Raw genomic sequence first — 22,928 nt, 5'->3', positions numbered from 1 at the left:
TATCGTAGTAATATCGTATCGAGATGTGACTGATGATTTTCATTCCTAATATATTAGATATAACATATCTCATAAATGATAAAAGATAAAAAACTTAATGTGCATCAGATACTACTTTTTTATGCTTTGCTTCAAACAGCACTTTTGTGGCAAAAAAGCGTTTGTATTTCATTCAAACAAGCTGTATGACTGACACAACTTTGTCGTTTTGTTATTTTACTGTTTGACCATACAGTACATATAACTAACAAAACCGCGAGTGTGTGTTTAGGAAAGACAGACAAAGAGAGCAGGAGCGCTTGTGTGTGTGTGTGTGTGTGTGTGCACTGAATAAAGTTGAACCTGTTGCAGTGAAGCTCTTGGCGCTTTTATTTTCCTGCTCGGTGTTTCGTCACAACATGGCGACTTGTTCAGGCGCCAGGGTCGATTTAAACACCGAAAGCCTTCAGGTAACACCGGCGCTGTGGTATTATAACCTTCTGGGCGATGAATACAGTCATAAATGTGTGATCTTGGCTTCTGTTAATATAGTAATTCCCTGTTGTTTTCGGGAAAGCCCAGGCTGAAGAGACTAGGTGTATGGATGTGTCCAGTGGTTCATCACACCACGGGTGTTACACACAGTGTTTACGGAGGAAGTAGCTAAGCTAACTGGGCTAGCAGAACCAAACATGAATGGGTTCGAGTTTATTTATTTATTGTTTTTTTTAATGAACCTGTACTTTATGTGACGGCTGCGTATTATTTATATATTGTGGGAAACAATACGTTGGTTTTTCTTTTTTCTTTTAATTAAACTTGAGTGGTTATATTCGATAGCTACGCATCTGTTTTAACATGCTAGCTAATAACTAGCCGAGGTCCTGATTTGTTTGTCGCAAAGTTTCCGAGCTCTGAAAGTGTTTTAACTTGTGTTAACTCGCATGCTGACTCGGGATGGTTTTAAAAGACTAATCATTTATTTCATAGGTAATGTTTTACAGCATAAGTGTGGGTTTAATCACAAGGCAAAAGTTTGTGAACCTTCCAGCGTTCAAGCAACAACAATAATAATAATGTAGACACTAATAAATAATATCTGTATAGTTGGAAGCTGTTGGTGAAAGTGTTTTATTTAAAGCTTTCAGTTTGTCCCTTTGTGCTCACTGATGTAGATGTCAGTAGTGTGAGTAAAGAGTAACAAGGCGCACGTGCGTACAGTAAAGTAGTACAGTAGTAATAGTCATGTCGTGTTAGTGTGAGTAAAACACAACGAGCTCTTGATAAAGGTGTCGTTTTTATCTTCTGTTTATTATAACTTTTTGTCATGACTGTTTTTTGTTTGTTTTGTTGCACGTGTTCCCATGTGGCGGCTCTTGGTGTTACTGTACAGCACGTGGTTCTTCTCCAGTCCAGCATGTCGTTCAAAGGCCTCACATTGTTACATACTGTGTATATGTTACATATGTTACACACTCCAGTAATAAAATCTAATAACTTGTAGTGTAACTGTATCCATTGTTAAAGGAAATCTGTTTCAGAGTTTTTTTCTGCACCTGTACGAAAAATGGCATACACTTCTTCCTTAAAAATGAAAACATGTATACTAGATATGGGAATTACCAGTCACCTACAGATACGATGTTATTACGATACCCAGATGCCCATTTGATTAAAATTGCTATTTTTTATAAATATTTTAATTCGATATTACATTTTACCTTGATTTTTCTTGCAATTTTAAACTTTAAATGAAAAAAAAAAGACTAAATAAAGGGCAGCAGTTGAACAATACAAACAAACTTCAAATACAAGAGTTTTACGTTAACTTTAAACAAAATTAATAAAAAAGCTTTCTCTTACTGAGCACCATGAATTTCTGTCCTTCGACATAATTATTACTTTTAAACAAATGTAGCATATCATAAATTTTTACTAAACTGGATGAAAATGTGTAAAGAGTTCAGAGTGCACCACCTGTAGGATTTTAAAGGATCGGTGACATTTTATCTCCTTGTGCCTCCAAAGTCTCAGAAGTCAACTCGAGAGTGAGTGTGCAGGTTGAGTGGGTGCATGCAGCTTCTAACATGCGATTTTCAACAAATTAGCACTCACAGTGTTTTGAGACTTGTGTAAGCTTGCTTAATGGTTGGGTTTAAGACTAATTTGCTCACAGAGATAAACAAAAAAAAAAGACAGATCCGAGGCTTTTAGCGTGTGCGATTTTTGATAATGAAATGCCATAGATATGTGTTTTTGTTGCGCCACACTGAAGCTTCTGCGCTCGATACTGAATCGTTTATATCTGTGGCTGATGGGCTTATAGTGGCCAATCGAACTGAAATTCAATCAATTTTGGTCGCTGACCGATAGATCGGTTTGTTACATTTAATTTCAATATAAATGTAAAAAGAAATGTTTTTTAAATAATTACGACTCTTAAGTAAATACTGCTTTATTCAACAATGAAAACTTGTATTAATGTCCTCTTCCTAAAAACTAAGTTTGGGATAAAAATTAGTGTGTTGATTGATTTGTCCTGTAGTACATTTATATTCTTAAAAGTTTGTAGATACCAGACCATCACACACAAATGTTCCTGATTTAGTTTTCTCTTTACTGTTGTTATAACCTCCTCCGCTCCTCTGGGACATGTGATTAAGGTCAGGGCTTTGTGCAGGACATTAGAGTTCCTCAAAACTTGGTACATTGTGTGTTCCTGGAGCGCTCTTTGTGGGCATGGGTTTATTGTTATTTAGAACAGTTTTGAGGCACTTTGTTCCAGTAAAGGGGTGTTCGAGTCAAACTGGGACTTGTTTATTTTGGAAGAATAAGAGAACACAGTTATGAGGCCAAAAACTACCTTTATTTCTCTATATAAATCCCCTGCTACACTGATGCACTTATTCCAGTGTTTCACTAGTGCTTAAATAAAGTGTTTTCTTTTGGAGCCATGATCAGACTGCTTGCCCTGCTTCATGTCTGATATGCTCGCCTTCAAGGAACTACAGTGAATGGAACACCTGATTCTTGCAAATCGACGGATTTCAGGACTTGTGCTGAAATTTATTTTAAATGAAAGAATAAAACTGATTGACATTTACAGGACACTTCAAGCACAGAACTCTGCAATACAATAAATTACAGCACAAGTCCCAGTTTGACTTGAACGCCCCTTGTAATAATGCAGCGTGCAGTGACATTGTTTACAAGTGTGCGCTGTGATTTGTTTTTGTGGAAGTTTGTGGAAGAACCACAAACCAATCTCATGGTTTTGTGTCATGGTCATATTAGTGCAATTTTAAATGGAACCTTTAAAACCAAACCACTGTGCAACCTTATAGGAAAATATAATGAACTGCACCATTGTACCTTAAGTATCTTTTACCGTCTTCAATAAAGTGAATGTAGTGTATCTTTAAAATACCTTAAAGCAAGGCATGTAGAGTTCTTCTATTGTCAAAATCTTAAAATTAAAAAAATAAAATCTCAATGTGAACGCTTATTTCAAACTATGCTAAGAGGATGTATAGGATTAGGCAAAACTCAGGTACCCAGCCACAAAAACGGAAAAAAACGATTACTTCTCATCACAGTTACGCAGAATGGGGAATGAAATCTAGTTCCTCCAGGATGCTGTGCTATATTTAACATGAAACAGCAGCAGACAGTATAGACTATACATAACACTAAACAATAGCCTATACATCCTTTACAAATGGGACAGTCGAGTCTAGACAGTGGATAAATAAATGTGTTATTACAGTGCACAGTAGTAGACTTTTTCACGGTCAGTGCAGGCATGATTTACATGTTTAAAAAAATGTCATTTGCAAATCAAACAGTTCAGCATAATCCTAGGCAGTGAACCAAATCATTCTTACAAGCTTGTGTGTGGGTTTTTTTTTTTTTTTTTTCTTCTTCTTTTTCTGACAGTACGGAGCAAGCATGATGGAAACTGCTAGTGTATGTGGACTGGAGGCAGCCACACGTGGTCTTGTGGAGGGAAGCAGTTCCCCTCCAGGTAGCGTCACCCCGTCTCAAGAGGAGTTTGGAGGACTCCTCAACGCCTGCCGCAACGAAGAGGTCAGGGGAGAGACACCTGGGAGAGAAGATTGCCGGATCGACGCACTTGAAGGAGAGCTGGACTCAACTGGAGATCAGAACAAGGACCAAAATATGTTTGGTGAGTGCCGTCATCAGAAAGCAGTACCACTGTTTAGGTTGATCAGTTTCTGAGCCTCGACAAGACAGTAGAGTTAATTCTAGATCAAAAGGAAGTGGCTAGATTTGCTTGTTTCCTGATTAGACGTCTGACAGCCTAGTAAGCAGGTGACTGCTGTGAACATTTCAGATTTCAAACTGAAGTGAACATTAATCATGATGATGGCCATTAAATACCTCACTTACTTTTTTTTTTATTAATTAATTTTATTTAATTTTATTTTTTTACATGCATGCAGGGAAAGAGGTGCTGTTACTGATGCAAGCCCTTCACACTTTAGCCACTCCAGAGGAGAAACTTGCAGCTCTTTGCAAAAAGTATGCTGACCTGGTAAGTACCTGTAGCTTTTAGAGCTAGTCATGCGGTCTACCTACTGTATGTGACATACTGCAATAGACAAAGTTTTGCATAAGATCTATTAGAAACATAATCTTTTTTTCTTTTTTTGATTGACAGCTAGAAGAGAGCCGCAACATGCAGAAACAAGTGAAGGTGTTGCAGAAGAAGCAGACGCAGGTCCTCAAAGAGAAGATCCATCTCCAGAGTGAACACAGCAAGGCTGTTCTGGCTCGCAGCAAGCTGGAAAGCCTCTGCAGGGAACTACAACGGCACAATAAGACCCTGAAGGTTATAGATCATTCCTCGTACTGGCTCATTAATGGCAAGCACTTGTGAAATTAGTGGTCTACACCTTCCCTGTTTTTATTTGTTAGGAGGAGAACGCACAGCGGTTCAGGGAATACGAAGAGAGGCGTAAGGAGGCCATGCTTCATTTCCAGATGACTCTCAATGAGATCGAAACGCAGATGGAGCAGCACAACGCCCACAACACCAAGCTGAGGCAGGAGAACATGGAGCTGGCTGAGAAGCTCAAGAAGCTCATCGAGCAGTACGAGCTGCGGGAGGAGGTGAGGGACGTCCTAAACAAACAGTCAGCCTCCTATGTCTTCAAAAAATGATTGATTAATTAGCAGTCCATTCTAGGACATAGAGAGAAATATGAGGAGCTTATTGAGGAGATTAATCATTAGGAATGTCAGGAATTTATAGTATGCGGGGCGTACTTTTTTTTTTTTCTTTAGAGTTCAGGTCAAACCAGGACTTGTGATGAAATTTCTCATAGATGAAGACTCCAAGCATTTCCACATCCTCCGTACAGTCCTGACATCGCTTCTAGTCATTTCCACATGTTTGGATCAGTAAAGGAGTTCCTGAAAGGCCAGCATTTCAGACGTAAAGCAGGCAGTTCCATCATGGCTGTGATTATGGCATTAAACCTTTTCTAAGTGCATTAGTGTAGTAGCAGATTATATAGAGAAATAAAGTTAGTTCTTTTACTCTCATAATTTTGTTCTGTTGTTAAACTGAACCCCCCTTGTAAGAACTACATTGTTGTCTTGCTCACAGGATTATACACATCTGAAAGGCACACAAAGCAAGTGAATATACATAGACATTCTGTCTCATTTCGACTGAAAGATCATGTCTGGAGAGTTTAGAAACATATTTTAGTAGTCACTTAAGTCTGAACAGTTTTTATCAGTATTTAGGAGGAATCTTTCAAAACCAAATCCACTTTCTGTGACACCATAAGATTTTACATATTGTACTTATCAGCGTTTTTTTTGGTTTTTTTTTTATGCAGATCTGTATGTAACGTTTCTTTTCAGCACATTGACAAGGTGTTCAAGCACAAGGAGCTTCAACAGCAGCTGGTCGATGCAAATCTTCAGAGGACGGCCGAGCTGATGAGAGAGGTGGAGGAGAAGCAGCAGAGAGAGCGAGAACTTGTGAGTAACTCAATCAAGAGCCAGTGGTTTTTAAGTATGAACTGAGAAAGAGACAAGTATATATTTTTTCTTTACATGTACTTTAAAAGTACATTTTGCCCCATACCCGCCCCAGAAAAAGAATGATTAGCGAGGAAACAACTTCTCTAAATCTCCAACTCATTTTAGGTCACCCAGGCTCCAAATCTTCCACCACATTGTCAGTAAATAATTTACAATAAAATTAATTTTTTTGTAGAGCCGTTTTTACTCCACTTTTTTCTTCTTCCAAGTTTCACGCTAAAACTCAGAGAAGGAGTTTTTGCGTGAAACTTGGTTGCTTCTGCCAGGGTGCTTAAACTGGAATCATGTGTTTTGGTATTTCCCTGGGCCAAACCCTGTCAAAAACCTGAACATAAAGAAAATAGTCTAGGATCCTGGAGGGACTGGAGAGATTAATCATTTGTGACTCAACCATTGTAAATGCAGTGATGTTCATCATACACTGGAGCCTTTAACCCTTTGCTTTTGTGCCAACAATTATTGTCCTGACTGTATCTAGGGTTTGCAAATTTGTGGAACTGCAAGAAAGCTGAGCTTGTGTAATAACGGAAATACCTCATGTCTGTTCATTCTTTAGCTTCTGAAAGATGCAACAGAATCCAGGCATAAATGTGAGTTGATGAAGGAGCAGGAGCTTCAGCTGAAGCAGCAGCTCACACTTTACATGGACAAATTCGAAGAGTTTCAGACGACTCTTGCTAAGAGCAACGAAGTGTTCACCTCGTTTAGACAGGAGATGGAGAAGGTGCGTTGTTGTATTTATATATATATATATATATATATATATATATATATATATATATATTTTTTTTTTCTTAATGCATTTTATTTCACACAAATCGAACAGCGGTTCATTACTGACTCGTCTTCCTTCTGTGCGATTCTTTATTATCCACAGATGACAAAGAAAATCAAGAAGCTTGAGAAGGAGACCACTCTTTGGAGGACCAAATGGGAGACAAACAACCAGACCTTACTGCAGATGGCTGAGGAGGTAAGAACATGCTGGACGTTGTAGTTAGGTCAAGTACGTTACGCCTGTAGAGCACCACCAGGGTTTTATGTAGGCGCTGTCTGGAAATCCCAAAGCAGCATGTGATGTATAAAATGTAAACAGTGAGACGTGCATACTGTACATCGGGTTGTCAAATTTGACATGGATGGATTACCTTTTGTTTTAGTAAACACGACAGAACGATGACGTTTTTGTAAAAAAAAATTCCAGCTCTGTTTTTTACCTGTGCAGAGTTGAAGCACACCCTACATCATGATCACTAGTTTAAAGTTGAGTCAGTGAATAGAATAGTGTAATGTTTAAGTAATCTGATTATGATTTCTACTTTCTTCCATTTTTTAAGAAAACTGTGCGTGACAAGCAGTACAAGGCTCTCCAAGGGAAACTGGAACGTCTGGAGAAGCTGTGCAGAGCCCTGCAGAGGGAACGCAACGATCTGAGCCAAAAACTAGGAGCCCTCCAGGGCCCAGCAAAGGATCCTGAAGAGGAGGGGACGGGGCCTCCAGACCCCCAGCCAGGGAATGTGTTTAGCCCACCTTCGAATGTAGGCATGGATGGAGAGGTAGAAGGAGAAATGGAGTGTTTGGCCCCGGAGACAGAGAGGTTGGCACTGCAACCGCAAATGGAGGAATCAAGAAGCAGAGAGCATATTAATGACGACTGAGCCAGGGACCTTTTTTTTTTTTTTTTTTTTTTTTGTGGAGGTATATATTTTTGTGTAATAGTTAATAAATAAAACTAAAAACATTATTAGTATATTAATACAGCTCTGTACATCGGTGGTTGGCTTTGTGACGAGCACTTTTTACTCGCTTTTCTACCACGTGTTTTTTCCTAGGAAACAGTTATGTGGTCCGACAGTGACTACAGCTTTAGCGTTTCATGCTTAATTCTTTCTTTAGTTTACTCATTTTTTGCTAGTCTGTGCTCTGATCTTTTTTTTTTTTTTTTTTTTTATGATAAAATGTAGCTTTCAGATCTGGCTTTTTAGGACTGAAATAAATGGCTTCAGATGCATATAAAGATCGGAGTTATTTCAAAATATCAATTAGTTAACTAATCAACTGTATCGAATTAACAGTGCAGTTGCAGGGCATTCATGAACGGAATGATCATCAGGTTTCTTCAAACTAGACAGTTTACTTCTAGTGAAAAAACAGGTTTTTCGTTCTTCCATTTAAACATAAACTGACCGATCTCACAGATCTTAATACTACAGTTCTTATTCATCTCTCAGACTTTACTGCCTATATCTTTTCTTTTAAACATGGTAGACTTGAAATTAAGGGCTAGCTTGACCTAACAAGGCTGCTTTAAATACAGTAGGTGAAATGTCGGGAGACACAGTTTAGTCCGCGTCTGCACACCCATTCACAAATTTGTCTGCAGGTTGAGTTCTCCTAATACAGTTAAAATGTGACCGGTTGGTATACAAGGGATGATCAAGTCAAACTGGAACTTTTACTTTTTTGCAGAGTAACATAAATTTTGGAAAGTAAAACTCCCTTTATTTCCTCTATAATCCCCTTCTACACTAAATGCACTTATCCCAGAGTTTCTCAGTAAACCGAAGCCACAATCGGACTGCCTGCTTCACATCACGTCAGTACCTATTAGTGATGTTGAATGAATGTGTGTACAGTTCCCACAGACCGATGCGGCTCTCGTGCCCGTGATCATCATCCACAGACATCACAGGACTTCTTTAAAACATTTGCCTCATTGTCTCACCGTACTGTGCTTTTAAGTCTTGTGTAAATCTCAGTGATGAAAGGTTTTTATCAGGTCCTGGTTTGACTTGAAAGCCCCTTGTACATTGAAAATCACACAGAGACTATTTACTTTAACATCTAGCATCATGTGTGCACCAAGGTACAATAAAAAGCTTTTCTTTTTCAAACTTGACATTGATGATGAAAAGTGAAAGTGAACCAAACATGGGAGGCTTTTTATTCATGACAAATCTTATTACTTTGGAAACCTATGATGTCATATGCCCTACAAGTGAGGCAGATATAGTACTAAAAATTATTATAAATAATTACTCAAATTGAGAAACTAATCCTGACAACTTTTAAGCTTGATTAGTTTGCGAACACTTTAAACACCCAACCAGTCTACTAAAGCTTTCATACAGTGGCATAAGACCTACATCGTTTGAATTTAATAGACCATGTTATTGTGACTTGAATGACATTTAATGTTTGTTTAATGTCTCTCAAATTTGTTCTCAAAAAAACATGTTAGATTTGTTAATAATTTTTATTTGTTTTTAAACTTTACGACATTCCCCATGTGCAAATTGCTGTCTTTAGTCATGCAGTGCACTTGCTCTACAGCAGCTTTCCATTCGAACCGGGAAGTTTATTTACGTCTTAAGAAGTTTGAAAGAGGCCTTGACAATTTTTCTACTTCACAGGAACTAATGAATGTGTAACCGAAAAAAATAAAACTAATCTTTAAGTAGCTGTGACCCATGTGGCTGTTGTTAACTATCTCAAAGTCCCATGGATGTTAAAATTATGCAAACTTAATGTGGCACATAAGGCTTTGCTCTGTCTAATTTCACAATTGCTAAACGGGAAAACAGGGTGGTGTAGGACATCCCCTCAGGTCCGTGTCGAGCCACCAGAAGTAACATTCCACAATTATTTGATATGTGCAGAGACATTCGTGTATTAGTCATTTTTGTCAGCAAACATCATGTTAACTGAAAAAGTGTTATTTTAACATTTTATTTACATTAGTGAACTGGGAAAAAGGAAAAATGTGGGTTACTTAATCTATGACAAAAATAAGTGATGTTCTGCTAAAATAAATAAAAATCTGCTGAACCTGTACATCTGTCAGTTTAGAAACGGCTTCATTGCACCACTGACTGATCTCCTCGCTTGAAGCTGTCTTACATTTTAAATGTTTTTTATTATCAAGATAATTTATCACGTGTTATCGACATGTGACTTTGTCTTCTCTCCTGTGTTCTAATGAACCCAGTATGCAGTAAGGTTTGGGTTGTAATCGCTGTTTTGGTACTACTCTTGTCTGTATTCTTTGCTGTTGCCCCAGTTTGATTCTCAGGTTATGCAAGAAATCTACCTCCACAGGCAAAACTAACTGTGAAAGAGGCTAAAGGCAGCAATTGCTATGAACATTTTTTTCCCCTCTCCCTTAACCAAATCTATGTCCCTCTGACCTAATGCTATTGTAGCCATGTCTTGCTTTTTTTCAATAAAATGTTTTGTAGATTTTTCTGTTTCTCCTCATGGATTAATTTTTCTACTTTTATTTCAGCTGATCTAATGTACTCCACATGTGGGCAGAATGAAAAATGCATGCCAAAAGACTGACATTTACCAAATGAGAGACTAGAATACAGAATAGAAAACACTAACGTTAAATGTAGAACGTGTTTCCAAAAAGATACCGCCGTGTTTAGGATCGCTCTTATGTTGTGTAATATTCTGTAAATGAATCACTAGTACAAGTACCTGGTTTAGGAATACAAAATGATCAACCATTTAAAAGGCATTACAAAAGTTTTATTGCAAGTGACATCAGGTTTATGCACAAAAAGTACAAAGGATTATAAACTCCTTGCTTTCGATCGTGCATTGGCCTTTTTTCAGAGCCATCTGTCAGAACATTCTCCCGCATTACGCCTCATGGTGATCCATCAAACATGACTTCTGCCTTTTAAGAAACATTTGACACATCAATTGTTTAAAGAGCGGACAAAAATTAACAAGTCATATTCAAGGAAAGGGTAAAGAGGAGTCGAGAGACTGGTTTAATAGGATTTTGGCCACTGGATGAGCTCCTTAAACCTGACCCATTACAAGTGATTGTGAACAGATGAGTCTTAGTAATGAAAGACAACCAGAGTAATAATGGAAAAAACAAAACAAAAAAAAACACCCTTGCTATTATATGGTAGAAGCTGTTATGAGGCCTGACTCTCCAGCTCTGAGGCAGGGGTGTCCGGCTCCTCGTCATTGTAGATGTTTTCAGCCTGAAAAGAGGAACAAGTGGTAAAATTTCTTAAAGTAGACCTCGTAAAAAAATTAATTAAAAAAACGTTCAGAGGAGGATTTCACAATAAAAATCAGAACTGACCATTTGCCAGACTTGCATGATGTTATCTTCAGATACAGAGCAGATCACCCAGGGCTCGTTGGGATTCCATGAGAAATCTGAGATCTTTGCTGTGTGGCCACCATGAATAAACTGTCACACAATACACAAGTTTAAAGCTCACACACACAACACAAAAAAAACCTGCATGAGAAGTTTAAATAAATCAGCTTGTGCTATTGATTTACCAGAAGTTCTGGAGGTCCATCTTCAGCATCCTCAGCAGACTGCTCCTCTCCAATTTTACTGCAGGCATGTCAAACCAAATTACATTAAGGACTGTGATCATAGTCTCAGGATGGCGGTAAGGGATGTTGGAAAGACTGAACATCTGGCATAACAAATATCTCCATTCAAAACCACACAGAAGAGTGTTTGCCTCACCTCAGGTCCCAGACATTGAGTCGCCGGTCTGTTCCACTGGATGCCAGGATAGTCTCGTTATGAGGAGACCACTGAACCTGCAGCAAGAAATTTTTCACAGTGCCATGACATACACACACCTAGACTCCTGTCAGTCATACATATCCACCCATGAGTGCTGTTTATAGTTGATTACCAGGTGAACTAGCTTCAAAGGGCACACAGTTCTCTGTTCATCTGAGTGAATTATTTAAAGAGAAACTGATGCAAGCAAAGCAAGCTATACGCACAGAAAAAAGGGCCCTTTTTTCCTCTTTTGCAAGGCTGTTCAACATTTGTTGAATGTGTTGCGTTTCTGCGTGTCTGTCTTACCTGGTCATATTTATAGTTATATGGGTCTAAGTAGAGCTAGTACTAGCACTGCTATCTTTTGTTACACAAGTCGATTAGATTTTCCTTGCAGGTATGTGTTCAAGTAACACTTTTTAAGGAAAGTGGGAAGTCACACTCATTAACAGTGCTACTTCATATGCTCTCCGAGTTTTACTTTGAACCCATTACCTCTGGCTTGTTTAAAATATAAAGAAATTCATACGGCATATGGATAAATATGGCTCAAGAAGGCAAAATTCATACTGTATATACAAGGGGCGTTCAAGTCAGGACTTTTGATTGTGCAAAATAACAGAACTCTCAAGAGTTATGGGAGTAAAACCCTCCTTTAGTTCTCTATGTAATTCCCTGCTACACTAATATCAGTTTCACTAATGCTTGATACCATCAAGGTAGAGTTTTCTCAGTACACCAGAGTAAACCCCTTATGGAACTCCTTTAATGTACCAAACATATGGGAATGGCTTGGAGCGAGGTCAGGACTGTTGCAATAATTTTTAGACGAGTTTCTGTAATGTGCAAGTGGTGTTGGTAAATGAATGCATGTTTACAGTTTACAGTTAAAGTTATTCGTCAATTTTTAAATTAATTAGATGCTAAATATTCGTGTGAACGGCTGCAGTGGGCTTCAAGACGCCTTGGCCAGGATCATTATTAACAGCCCTCTTTAATACGTTTGCACCATTCAGATTTTTTACTGCAGCTAAGAATCTCAGCCTTACTGTGCTTGAAGTCTTCTATAAATCTCAATCTGCATTATGCCTTCATTTACCTCCCTCAGTCACCACCCTGACTTAGACTCTTTCCCCCAATCGCTCAGTTTAGATGGCTGGCCACTCTAGGAAGAGTCCTGGTGGTTTCGAACTTCTACTTACGAAATACGAATTTTTTTGTAACCTTTCCCAAATTTGAACCTCGAGACAACCCTGCCTCGGAGGTCTACAGACGATTCCTTTGAGTTCATGCTTGGTTTGTGCTCTGACATGAACTGTCAACTGTGGGACCTTATATAGACAGGTGTGTGCCTTTCCAAATCATGTCTAAATCAACTAAATTTACCACAAGTGGACTCGAATTAACCTGCAGAAACATCTAAAGGATGATTAGGGGAAACAGGATGCGCCTGAGCTCAATTTTGCAAACGCTGTGAACACTTATGTACATGTGCTTTCTCAATTTTTTTTTTTTTAAATGCGCAAAAATCTTAAGTAAACTTTTTTCATGTTGTCATTATGGGGTGTTGTGTGTAGAATTCTGAGGGGAAAAAATGAATTTAATCCATTGTAGCATAAGGCTGTAACATAAAATGTGGAAAAAGTAATGTGCTGGATGCACTGTATATGGTACATCATTATGTTTACCGGATGGGGAAAATATGGACAAATATCCATATTAATCCAAATCCAAATAACTGCATGCATTTATAACTGTTCAGCAACATAACTGACGAATTTGTGTTTTCTGGGCAGGACCTGATTTGCCTTTTTTTCTTCTTCTTTGCTTTCAGTCAATTCTGGTGTTAAAAAAATAACCTTTTTATTCTGTCTTCCAAGTATTTGAATCTATGAAAAGGCCAAAATGTATACCTCTATTTCGTACAAGATGGGGTGTCTGTCTGTGGGTGACAGAGAAAGAAACATTACCTGGAATATTTCATCCTTGTGTGATTCAAAAGAGTGAAGCTTCAGCTTCAGGTTGCGCAGATCCCACAGAGCCACAGTCTGTAAAAATAAACACCAATGTCTATATTTAAGGACTACAAGCATTTGCATATGAATCAGGTGTTTTCCCCCCGGGAGGGGGAAGAACACAAAATGTTTTAAACGTTTGATTGAAAAGAGAACTATGTATATAATCTAGAGTAAAATATGACAAAGCTTGTGTGTGTGTGTGTTGTAGAAACCTTATCTGCAGAGCCAGTGGCTAGGATGAACTCGCTATAGGGATTGAAGGACAAGCAGTTGACTTCAGCAGTGTGAGCGTCCACTGAATGACTAGGCTTAGACGTGTTGTTGGATCTTGTGTCCCAGCTGTTTAAAATAAGAAGCGATATCTCATTAGATCATCCTAAATATAGACGTTCAATAACTGTATTAATGAATTAGTTTTCTTTACACCATCAATTTGACATTCAGGTCCAATAAAATGTGGGTAATCGATTTTGCAATGCTTCCTCTTATCTATGTTGGTATTCTTAGAAAAACTTCAACTTCATTGAAATCAGTGTTGCTAAAATAACTAAATTTTCAGAAGTATATGTGAGTGGTGCTTGCCATAAAAAAACATTGGAGTCATGCTAGTGACATGCTAACGGTGATGCTAGCAACATGCTAATATTGTTGGCATCATGCTAATCATCATGCTAGCAACATGCTTATCATCTTGAAGTCATGCTAGCAACATGCTTCTATTGTTGGCATCATATTAGCAACATGCTAATTATCTTGACGTCATGCTAGCAACTTGCCAATATTGTTAACATCATGCTAGCAACATGCTAATGATGTTGCTAAGGGGTGTGGCTAATGACTATCACAATGAACGCGAAAGACTGGTTGGTTGTCTGACTTAAATGAGTCCTCCCACCTGTCTCTACAACAGTGGTATCCACAGTTCCTACAGATACTACCATTATGTGTCAATGGGGCAAATCTGGGCACGCCTTGTTCTCCAGGGATACATCATATACCCTCCTGCAGGGTATGTTCTGACACAGCTTGCAAACCTCTTCAAATAAGGTAAATTTAAGATTGCTAAGAAGGTGTTGCTCTGCGCTAGAACCTGTTAAAATTTGTCTTCATGTTAAGTCTATGGGACTTTTTGGGGCCGAGGCAATTTACCACCCACCTCTTAGGAAAGTGACAGCAGCTCATTCATGAATAAACCGCACAATTTGATACCTTTATGACAAAAAGTATGGGACTAGTTACACACCAACGTTTTGTACAGGGAAAAAAAGGAGAAAAGAATAATGAGCCTGTGAGATGATAATAGTGATCACCACTAACTATTGCAATGAAGGTGTGTTTTTATTCAGGCACAGCACACTTTATATGTAGCACTATTCAGGTATTGTGTTGCTGACCAGAAAGATGCAGATTCATATTTCAGGGTGTGCCAAAGAACCATAGTCCTTAGAGAAGATGTTTTTATTCTTCTTGTAAAATGCTTTTATTCCAGTTTGTCAACATGATTTGTTGCTAATGAAATGTGAGAAGGACATCAGTCTGCATTGCAAACTACTGAAAACCTTCATTCAACATGTGCAAATATAATGCTCTCATGATCTTACTTTTAATGCTAAAGTGATGTTACAGAACTGCTATTTAAAATGCTATGACTGTTTCCACGTAGAAATTATAAATTAAAAATCTGTTCAAACTAATTTTTGATACGGGGATGTCAAAATAAAGCAGTAAAGCCAAAGCATTTTAGAAGATTGAAGATTAGACAAGTTAAAGCTGACCAGCTTACCTTTCTGTAAAGTTTAAGGTAAGTCACATGACATAATACAGTATTTACAGTAAATGTTTAAGTGAAATCTGATAAGCTGTACTCACATCATAAGTTTCTGGTCGTCGGCCACAGAGCCGAAAAGCGACTCGTGCAGAAGGTGCCAGGACACGTCCTCCACTACGGCTGTGTGGCCTGTGAAGATGGTCTTGGCATCTAAAATCTTCCCTTCCTTTGGAGCCCCACTGATGTCCCACAGACAGATCGTCTATAAGGGGGAGAAAGGAAAAAAAAAAAAAAAAAAAAAAAAGATGCTCGTTCCATTTAACTGAGCTAAGCTGAGCTTTACCAAAAGGTGTTCTCAAAAGATTCAGAACTCACATGATCATCTGATGCGCTGAGTAAGTTTCCACTCAAGTTGGGATTCCAGGAAAGACCATAGCCCTCCTTCTGATGACCTCTGAGTCTTAGGTCTGGACTGCACTCACCGCTGGGGTCTACAGATGATGAGCAAAAAAAATAATATTTAAAATTAAAAATGACCCAACAGTAGCTAGTAGGGATGTAACGGTGTCAAAACTTCACGGTACGGTAATACCTCGGTATGAATGGTACGATACGGTATTTATTGAATCATTTAAAAGAAAAAAACCAAACTAATAAAGATACTTGAAAAAAGTGCCAGAATTGTTTATTAAACAGTATACATGAACACTAAACATACCAATGGCATTCAAATTAGCCATCTATCTGTAAACTTTGAACAGGAACTTCAACTTTTCAATTTTAATAGAAAAAAATTATTAAACCTTGTAAAAAAAATAAAGTTTAAATTTAGTATTCTTGAAAACTCAGAAAAAATAAAAATAGCAGCCTACTTTTTACAGCTGGCCCATGTGCTGAATGAGTATGTAAGAACACTCACCTCATTCACTCACTTATTCAGACAGAGACCGGATTTTTTTTCCTTATCTCGTTTCTTTTCAGAGAGAAACCGAAATGACTTAATAAAACGATAGGTCTTCTAAGAAAAGTTTGCTTAGGCGAATGGAGTGAACGGAAGGTAGCGGGAACTACAAATCCCATCAGCCCAGGCGTGGCCATCATCCTTTGTGGTCTGTTGTCGCTACAGATCCAGTAATGCGGAAATGGCGGGTGCTGCTATTAGCGGCGAAGGAAAAGAGATGGAAAGAGTAATTAAGCATTACGGAGTAAGCGGGTTTTAAATCGGATGTGTGCATTACTGGATCTGTAGCGACAACAGACCGCAAAGGATAATGGCCACGTCTGGGCTGATGAGAATTGTAGTTCCCGCTACCTAATAACCTGGTCATAAATCCATTATCCTTTGCGGTCTGTTGTCGCTACAGATCCAGTAATGCGCACATCCGATTTAAAACCCACTTACTAGGAAAAAAATCCGGTCTCTGTCTGAATAAGTGAGTGAATGAGGTGAGTGTTCTCAAATACTCATTCAGCACATGGGCCATGTGACCATGGTATTATCGGGAAAATTTATTTTTTTGCGGTACGGCGGTATTTACAATACCGTTACATTCCTAGTAGCTAGTCAGAAGAAAGAAGTATAATTTACTTATTTTAAACACCACTTGTTCAAATATTTGAGCCTCTTTAATTACACAATTCTTCATATTATAATATTTTTTTTCTGGCAATTTGCAGATTGATTTTTTAATATATATTCTTTTTTAAACAAAAGGCACGTACTTCAACTGGAAGAAAAAGAAAACTATGGTGGGGTAAACGGTACAAAACATTCATCCACCTGGTTTGGTTGGGTGTTTAGTGTAGTCAAAGACCAGCACATCAGATGTGGGTGTCTTTGTGGCGATTATGCAGGGGTTCTGCGGCATGTACCTCGCCCGGTTCACCTCACCCTCGTGATTAATCTTTATCTCGATCTCAATCTTTCCACTCACAGAACCAAAGCCTCCAAACTCTAGAAATAAAAAGAGAGAGAGAAAAAGAAAGAGAAATATGGTAAGTGGTAAATGTTTCATCCTAACCAGAAGTCATCAAATATACAACAGTGAATGAAAAAATATTCGTACTATGGGTGCAGATTTTTTTTTAAACCTTTAGGAAAAGACAAATATATATGATTAGATTATATTATAATTATATAATTAATAAATTTTTCAATACACTTTGTCCATCTGTCAACAAGCATTCATATTCCATCATAAAAAAAATCTTTTAGGCTGAGCTTCGAACCATGAATGCACCGCTGTCTTTACTTCAGATGGGAATCTTCGTGCTCGTAGGGCTGTTTTTAGGGGACCAAACAAGTGAAAGTCTGATGGAGAGAGATCAGGACTATAGGGAGGATGCTTTCACGCCTCAAAATGTTTTTGCAGAGTGTCGACAGTGTGGGCAGAAGTGTGCAGAGGTGCGTTGTAGTGCAAGATCACTCAGATAGCAATCCTCTGTAGCAAACCAAATTTAACCTGTTAAGTTTAGGCTTTAGCTCTTCAATAAGCATCTCAGTAATTGAGAATGTTTTCATTCCGTACTCGGCCATTTACTCTCAGACTCGTTGTGATTAATCTTTTTAAAAGAAACATTTAACTTCCTTAAAATATTGGTCCAAATTTTGTTTGCAGATATTGAAACGCTTCTTTTTTATGCTCTTCTGTGAGTTGTTTCAACATGAGGTACCCAGATCACATTTTTAAAAAAAAACCTAATCACTGCTCTTCTTTTGCACAAATCAAAAAGCATTGATAAGACAGTGCGGCCAACGTGAGTTTTAATATAACTGGAGTGTGGATTTTAGACTCACACACGTATATGTATATAAAATATATTTACCAAACAAACAAAAACAAATTATGTACATTGTTTAAGAAAAAATATTAAACAAGGGCATTTGTTCCATTTTTACATCAAGACATTCATCAATGATACCACCAGAGGCGATTTATTTTCCAGTTTGTTTTAGATCCTTCAGTTACCGAACCTCCAATTTACGCCCAATATTTAGGAGTGAACGTACCTGCTGAAAAAACACAAAGACAAGACAAAAATCAATATTTAATCAAGCAATAATTTCATTATGAAAAAATTATAAATTAGAATATTGCCTAACACAACCAAACATGTATTTAGGAGCTTTTTGGTTGTTTAATTCACAGTAAAAACTGTCATTATGTCATGATGTAATGATAAATGACAAAAATTATGACTTGTCTAAGACAAACCTCCTTTTTCGCTGTCGTAGTGAGAAGCGTCAAACTGAGCGTCGTCGTTCGGAATCTGAACACTGGCAATGACCAGGTGGTTTTGCTCATCTGAAGTGTGTGTTCCCAACACCAGTCTGTGAACTGCATAATCCTTTCCCTCCGGTCTAATCGAGAGATTAAGCATGAATAACGTTCATAGTCTTTGGAAACTCAAGAAGAATCGAGTGTGAGAATTCTAACCCGCACGTCTATGCACGCCTTTGCTACTTCAATGCACCCTTCCACAATGTTAAAATGTTATTGCAAATATCTAGAATAAAACTATGCACATGTAAAACAGAACTGGTCATAACCGCTACACTGGTTAAAAGTGTGCCTTTTACCTGTTTACATCAGGCAGCCACTGCACTGTTAGACTTGGCCATTCGAGAGCGTGTGTCATGACAAGGTCGTACAGAAAAGGAGTGTTTTTCTTCCATATTTTGTATTCTTCATTTATTACCCGCTCTTCTACAGCATCATCATATACTAGAAGGGGAAAAGAAAACCACATCAACGCAGAGCACTGTAGCCACATCCAGACTATATTGAAATTTCTATCATCTATCAAACATATACCAAGTATACACTGCACTATAATGATGTGCATAAATGCTCATCGCTATGATTTCCATTATTATGAATTACCAGCCCTGAATGTAAAACACACTTCATAGATGGTTTTATTCCTTTTCATCAAAAAAGTGTAGATCTACCATTATTAAAGATATTTGTCCATATTTCTCCATATTTAATAAAACTTTCACAGAGCCTAATAAGGCTAATGGTAAAACATCCGTTTAATAATTAAATCTGGCTAGACCACATTATTTGATCTAATTAAATTAGAGATCCAAGCTACATTAACTAGATAATTAATTCACAGCATCAGTTTTTGTGTCAGTGCAATATTTAAGTTACTTTTTTTTATTTGTCATCAGGTCTCTTTGGTAAAGTTGGCATTAAATCAGTTGTTGGAAAGCATGTTTCATTATGTGACAATGAAGACGACTGCTCTCAACTCATGACCAAAGACTGTCCTTGTCCACTAATGTGTTAGTGTGTCTATGGCAACTAAATCAGCCTGAATATTGTACAGTGTAAATCTGGTTTACAGTTTCTCGGGATGATGCAGTTTACTTGATGGCTGTCCCCACCTTTTGATGATTGCCTTTTCTGATCTCTCCACCTGACCTCTGCTCTTTCATTCACTCTCTCCTCAGATTTTCTTCATCCTCCTCAGATCTTCCCCTTTTCTCTTATTTTTTGCCATTACTGCTCCTCACCACTCCTCTCTCCTTCCCCCCTCACCACTGCTCTCCCTTCTTCCCCTCTTCGCGCTCTCTCCTCTTCCCCTCACCTCTTCGCGCTCTCTCCTCTTCCCCTCGCCTCTTCGCGCTCTCTCCTCTTCCCCTCGCCTTTTCGCGCTCTCTCCTCTTCCCGCTCTCTCCTCTTCCCGCTCTCGCCTCTTCCCCTCGCCTCTTCCCGCTCTCGCCTCTTCCCCTCGCCTCTTCCCGCTCTCTCCTCTTGCGCTCTCTCTCCTCTTGCGCTCTCTCTCCTCTTCCCCTCGCCTCTCCGCGCTCTCCCCTCTCCTCTCCGCCCTCTCTCCTCTCCGCCCTCTCTCCTCTCCGCCCTCTCCCCTCTCTCTCCTCTTCCCCTCTCTCCGCGCTCTCCCCTCTCTCTCCTCTTCCCCTCTCTCCGCGCTCTCCCCTCTCTCTCCTCTTCCCCTCTCTCCGCGCTCTCCCCTCTTCCCCTCTCTCCCCTCTTCCCCTCTCTCCGCGCTCTCCCCTCTCTCCGCGCTCTCCCCTCTCTCTCTTCTTCCACTCTTCCCTCTCTCTCCTCTTCCCTCTCTCTCCTCTTCCCCTCTCTCTCCTCTTCCCCTCTCTCTCCTCTTCCCCTCTCTCTCCTCTTCCCCTCTCTCTCCTCTTCCCCTCTCTCCTCTTCCCCTCTCTCTCCGCGCTCTCCCCTCTCTCTCTTCTTCCACTCTCCCCTCTTCCACTCTCTCCTCTTCCACTCTCTCCGCGCTCTCCCCTCTCTCTCCTCTTCCCCTCTCTCTCCTCTTCCCCTCTCTCCGCGCTCTCCCCTCTCTCTCCTCTTCCCCTCTCTCCGCGCTCTCCCCTCTCTCTCTTCTTCCACTCTCCCCTCTCTCTCCTCTTCCACTCTCCCCTCTCTCTCTTCTTCCACTCTCTCCTCTTCCACTCTCTCCTCTTCCACTCTCTCCTCTTCCACTCTCTCCTCTTCCACTCTCTCCTCTTCCACTCTCTCCTCTTCCACTCTCACCTCTCCGCGCTCTCTCCTCTCCGCGCTCTCTCCTCTCCGCGCTCTCTCCTCTTCCCCTCACCTCTCCGCGCTCTCTCCTCTTCCCCTCTCTCCGCGCTCTCCCCTCTCTCTCTCCTCTTCCCCTCTCTCTCCTCTTCCCCTCTCTCCGCGCTCTCCCCTTCCCCTCTCTCCGCACTCTCCCCTCTCTCCTCTTCCCCTCTCTCCGCGCTCTCCCCTCTCTCTCTTCTTCCACTCTCTCCTCTTCCATTCTCTCCTCTTCCACTCTCACCTCTCCGCGCTCTCTCCTCTTCCACTCTCACCTCTCCGCGCTCTCTCCTCTTCCCCTCACCTCTCCGCGCTCTCCCCTCTTCCCCTCACCTCTCCGCGCTCTCCCCTCTTCCCCTCACCTCTCCGCGCTCTCCCCTCTTCCCCTCACCTCTCCGCGCTCTCCCCTCTTTCCCTCACCTCTCCGCGCTCTCTCCTCTTCCCCTCACCTCTCCGCGCTCTCTCCTCTTTCCCTCACCTCTCCGCGCTCTCCCCTCTTCCCCTCACCTCTCCGCGCTCTCCCCTCTTCCCCTCACCTCTCCGCGCTCTCTCCTCTTCCCCTCACCTCTCCGCGCTCTCTCCTCTTCCCCTCACCTCTCCGCGCTCTCTCCTCTTCCCCTCACCTCTCCGCGCTCTCTCTCCTCTTCCCCTCACCTCTCCGCGCTCTCTCTCCTCCCCTCACCTCTCCGCGCTCTCTCTCCTCCCCTCACCTCTCCGCGCTCTCTCTCCTCCCCTCACCTCTCCGCGCTCTCTCTCCTCCCCTCACCTCTCCGCGCTCTCTCTCCTCCCCTCACCTCTCCGCGCTCTCTCTCCTCCCCTCACCTCTCCGCGCTCTCTCTCCTCCCCTCACCTCTCCGCGCTCTCTCTCCTCCCCTCACCTCTCCGCGCTCTCTCTCCTCCCCTCACCTCTCCGCGCTCTCTCTCCGCGCTCTCTCTCCTCGCTCTCTCTCCGCGCTCTCTCTCCTCGCTCTCTCTCCGCCTCACCTCTGCGCGCGCTCTCTCCTCCTCACCTCTGCGCGCTCTCTCCTCCTCACCTCTTCAATCCCCCTTTTATCCTCACCTCTTTACTCTCCTTCTCCCCCTCACTCATTCGATCTCTCTCTCTCTCTTTATGAAGCTCTTGAATTTTTTTTTCCTCTCATCTGCTCTTTCTCCTCCTCAGTCTTTTCCCCTCCTATCCTCTTTACCACTTTTCCTCTTCATACCTTCTTTCTTTTCTCCTCTCCTCTTCATATCTTCTTTCTTTTCTCCTCTGCTCTCTGCCGGGCGGGTAAAATAACGCATTTATATGTTCATATTGCTTTTAAAACAAACCGTTTATTTATTTCCAACTAAAAAAAAATACAACAATTTAGTCAACCAGTTAAAAAGTCAAACTTACAGTCCAAACAACGCAAAGTGGGACACTTGGTCACCCTAAATACACCACAGGAAATATGTTATATTTATTATGTATAATAATTCCTTAACGCCAGTCTCCACGGTAACGCGAACATTAAGTGTCTCTCACTATTCATGCTTCATGCTAACGGGCTATGAGCTGGTTTAGGCGCCACTAACAAAAACATACAAAAAAAACTGTATATACACTCATATCATATTCACCCGTATTTCATAACTGATTCAATACACTACGGAGTTAGGTTGATACAGTGAATCCTAAAATACAACATAAAGAAAACCTAAAATTAAAATCTCGCCGCCAAAATGTAAGTTAGCGACCTAGCTAGTTAGCCATTAACGCAGGACGGAAACAAAGCGCGCGCGCAAACCTTACCTTCTTTGTCCGCCATTTCTGAGAGCATCCAGCAAAACCGAAATTCAGAGAAACACAGTCTTTAAACAATGGCTGACGTTAAACCACTCATTAAATGAAATATATCCCTCTAACGTGACTAAACTTTCCCGGATTCTTTCATCCGATGCGCTCAAGAACGAACGCGCACGCGCGGCATACACGACATTCGAGCGCGCCGAAGGAAACGTCATCA

General features: G+C 40.4%; 2 protein-coding genes across 4 annotated transcripts; one reads left to right on the top strand and one right to left on the bottom strand.

Annotated features, from left to right (window-relative positions):
• The first annotated feature begins 378 nt into the window (after positions 1–378).
• Positions 379–10,299, top strand: txlng (taxilin gamma). The gene is made up of 9 exons (XM_053513921.1): positions 379–449; positions 3,916–4,165; positions 4,443–4,534; positions 4,661–4,831; positions 4,918–5,112; positions 5,875–5,994; positions 6,614–6,781; positions 6,935–7,030; positions 7,395–10,299. The coding sequence occupies exons 1-9, from the start codon at positions 399–401 to the stop codon at positions 7,713–7,715; spliced, it is 1,464 nt and encodes a 487-aa protein (XP_053369896.1). The 5' UTR covers positions 379–398; the 3' UTR covers positions 7,716–10,299.
• Positions 10,300–10,568: 269 nt separating this feature from the next.
• Positions 10,569–22,896, bottom strand: rbb4l (retinoblastoma binding protein 4, like). 3 transcript variants are annotated; one of them, XM_053513924.1, is made up of 14 exons: positions 22,715–22,896; positions 22,319–22,353; positions 22,143–22,196; positions 18,978–19,122; positions 18,613–18,758; positions 17,178–17,351; positions 15,773–15,888; positions 15,499–15,659; positions 13,842–13,968; positions 13,582–13,659; positions 11,567–11,643; positions 11,371–11,428; positions 11,165–11,275; positions 10,569–11,060 (listed from the first exon to the last, which is right to left on the bottom strand). In XM_053513924.1, exons 3-14 carry the CDS (start codon positions 22,168–22,170, stop codon positions 10,992–10,994), a joined length of 1,290 nt encoding a protein of 429 aa, XP_053369899.1. In that variant the 5' UTR covers positions 22,171–22,196; positions 22,319–22,353; positions 22,715–22,896; the 3' UTR covers positions 10,569–10,991. The 3 variants fall into 3 exon arrangements, with proteins under 3 accessions (XP_053369899.1, XP_053369897.1, XP_053369898.1); XM_053513922.1 differs by lacking the exon at positions 22,319–22,353; XM_053513923.1 differs by lacking the exons at positions 22,143–22,196; positions 22,319–22,353.
• Between the last annotated feature and the right edge of the window lie 32 nt (positions 22,897–22,928).

Source organism: Clarias gariepinus, chromosome 15 (assembly GCF_024256425.1).
Source record: "Clarias gariepinus isolate MV-2021 ecotype Netherlands chromosome 15, CGAR_prim_01v2, whole genome shotgun sequence".
Classification (NCBI taxonomy): Eukaryota; Metazoa; Chordata; class Actinopteri; order Siluriformes; family Clariidae; genus Clarias; species Clarias gariepinus.
This window is presented reverse-complemented; position numbering and strand designations above follow the sequence as displayed.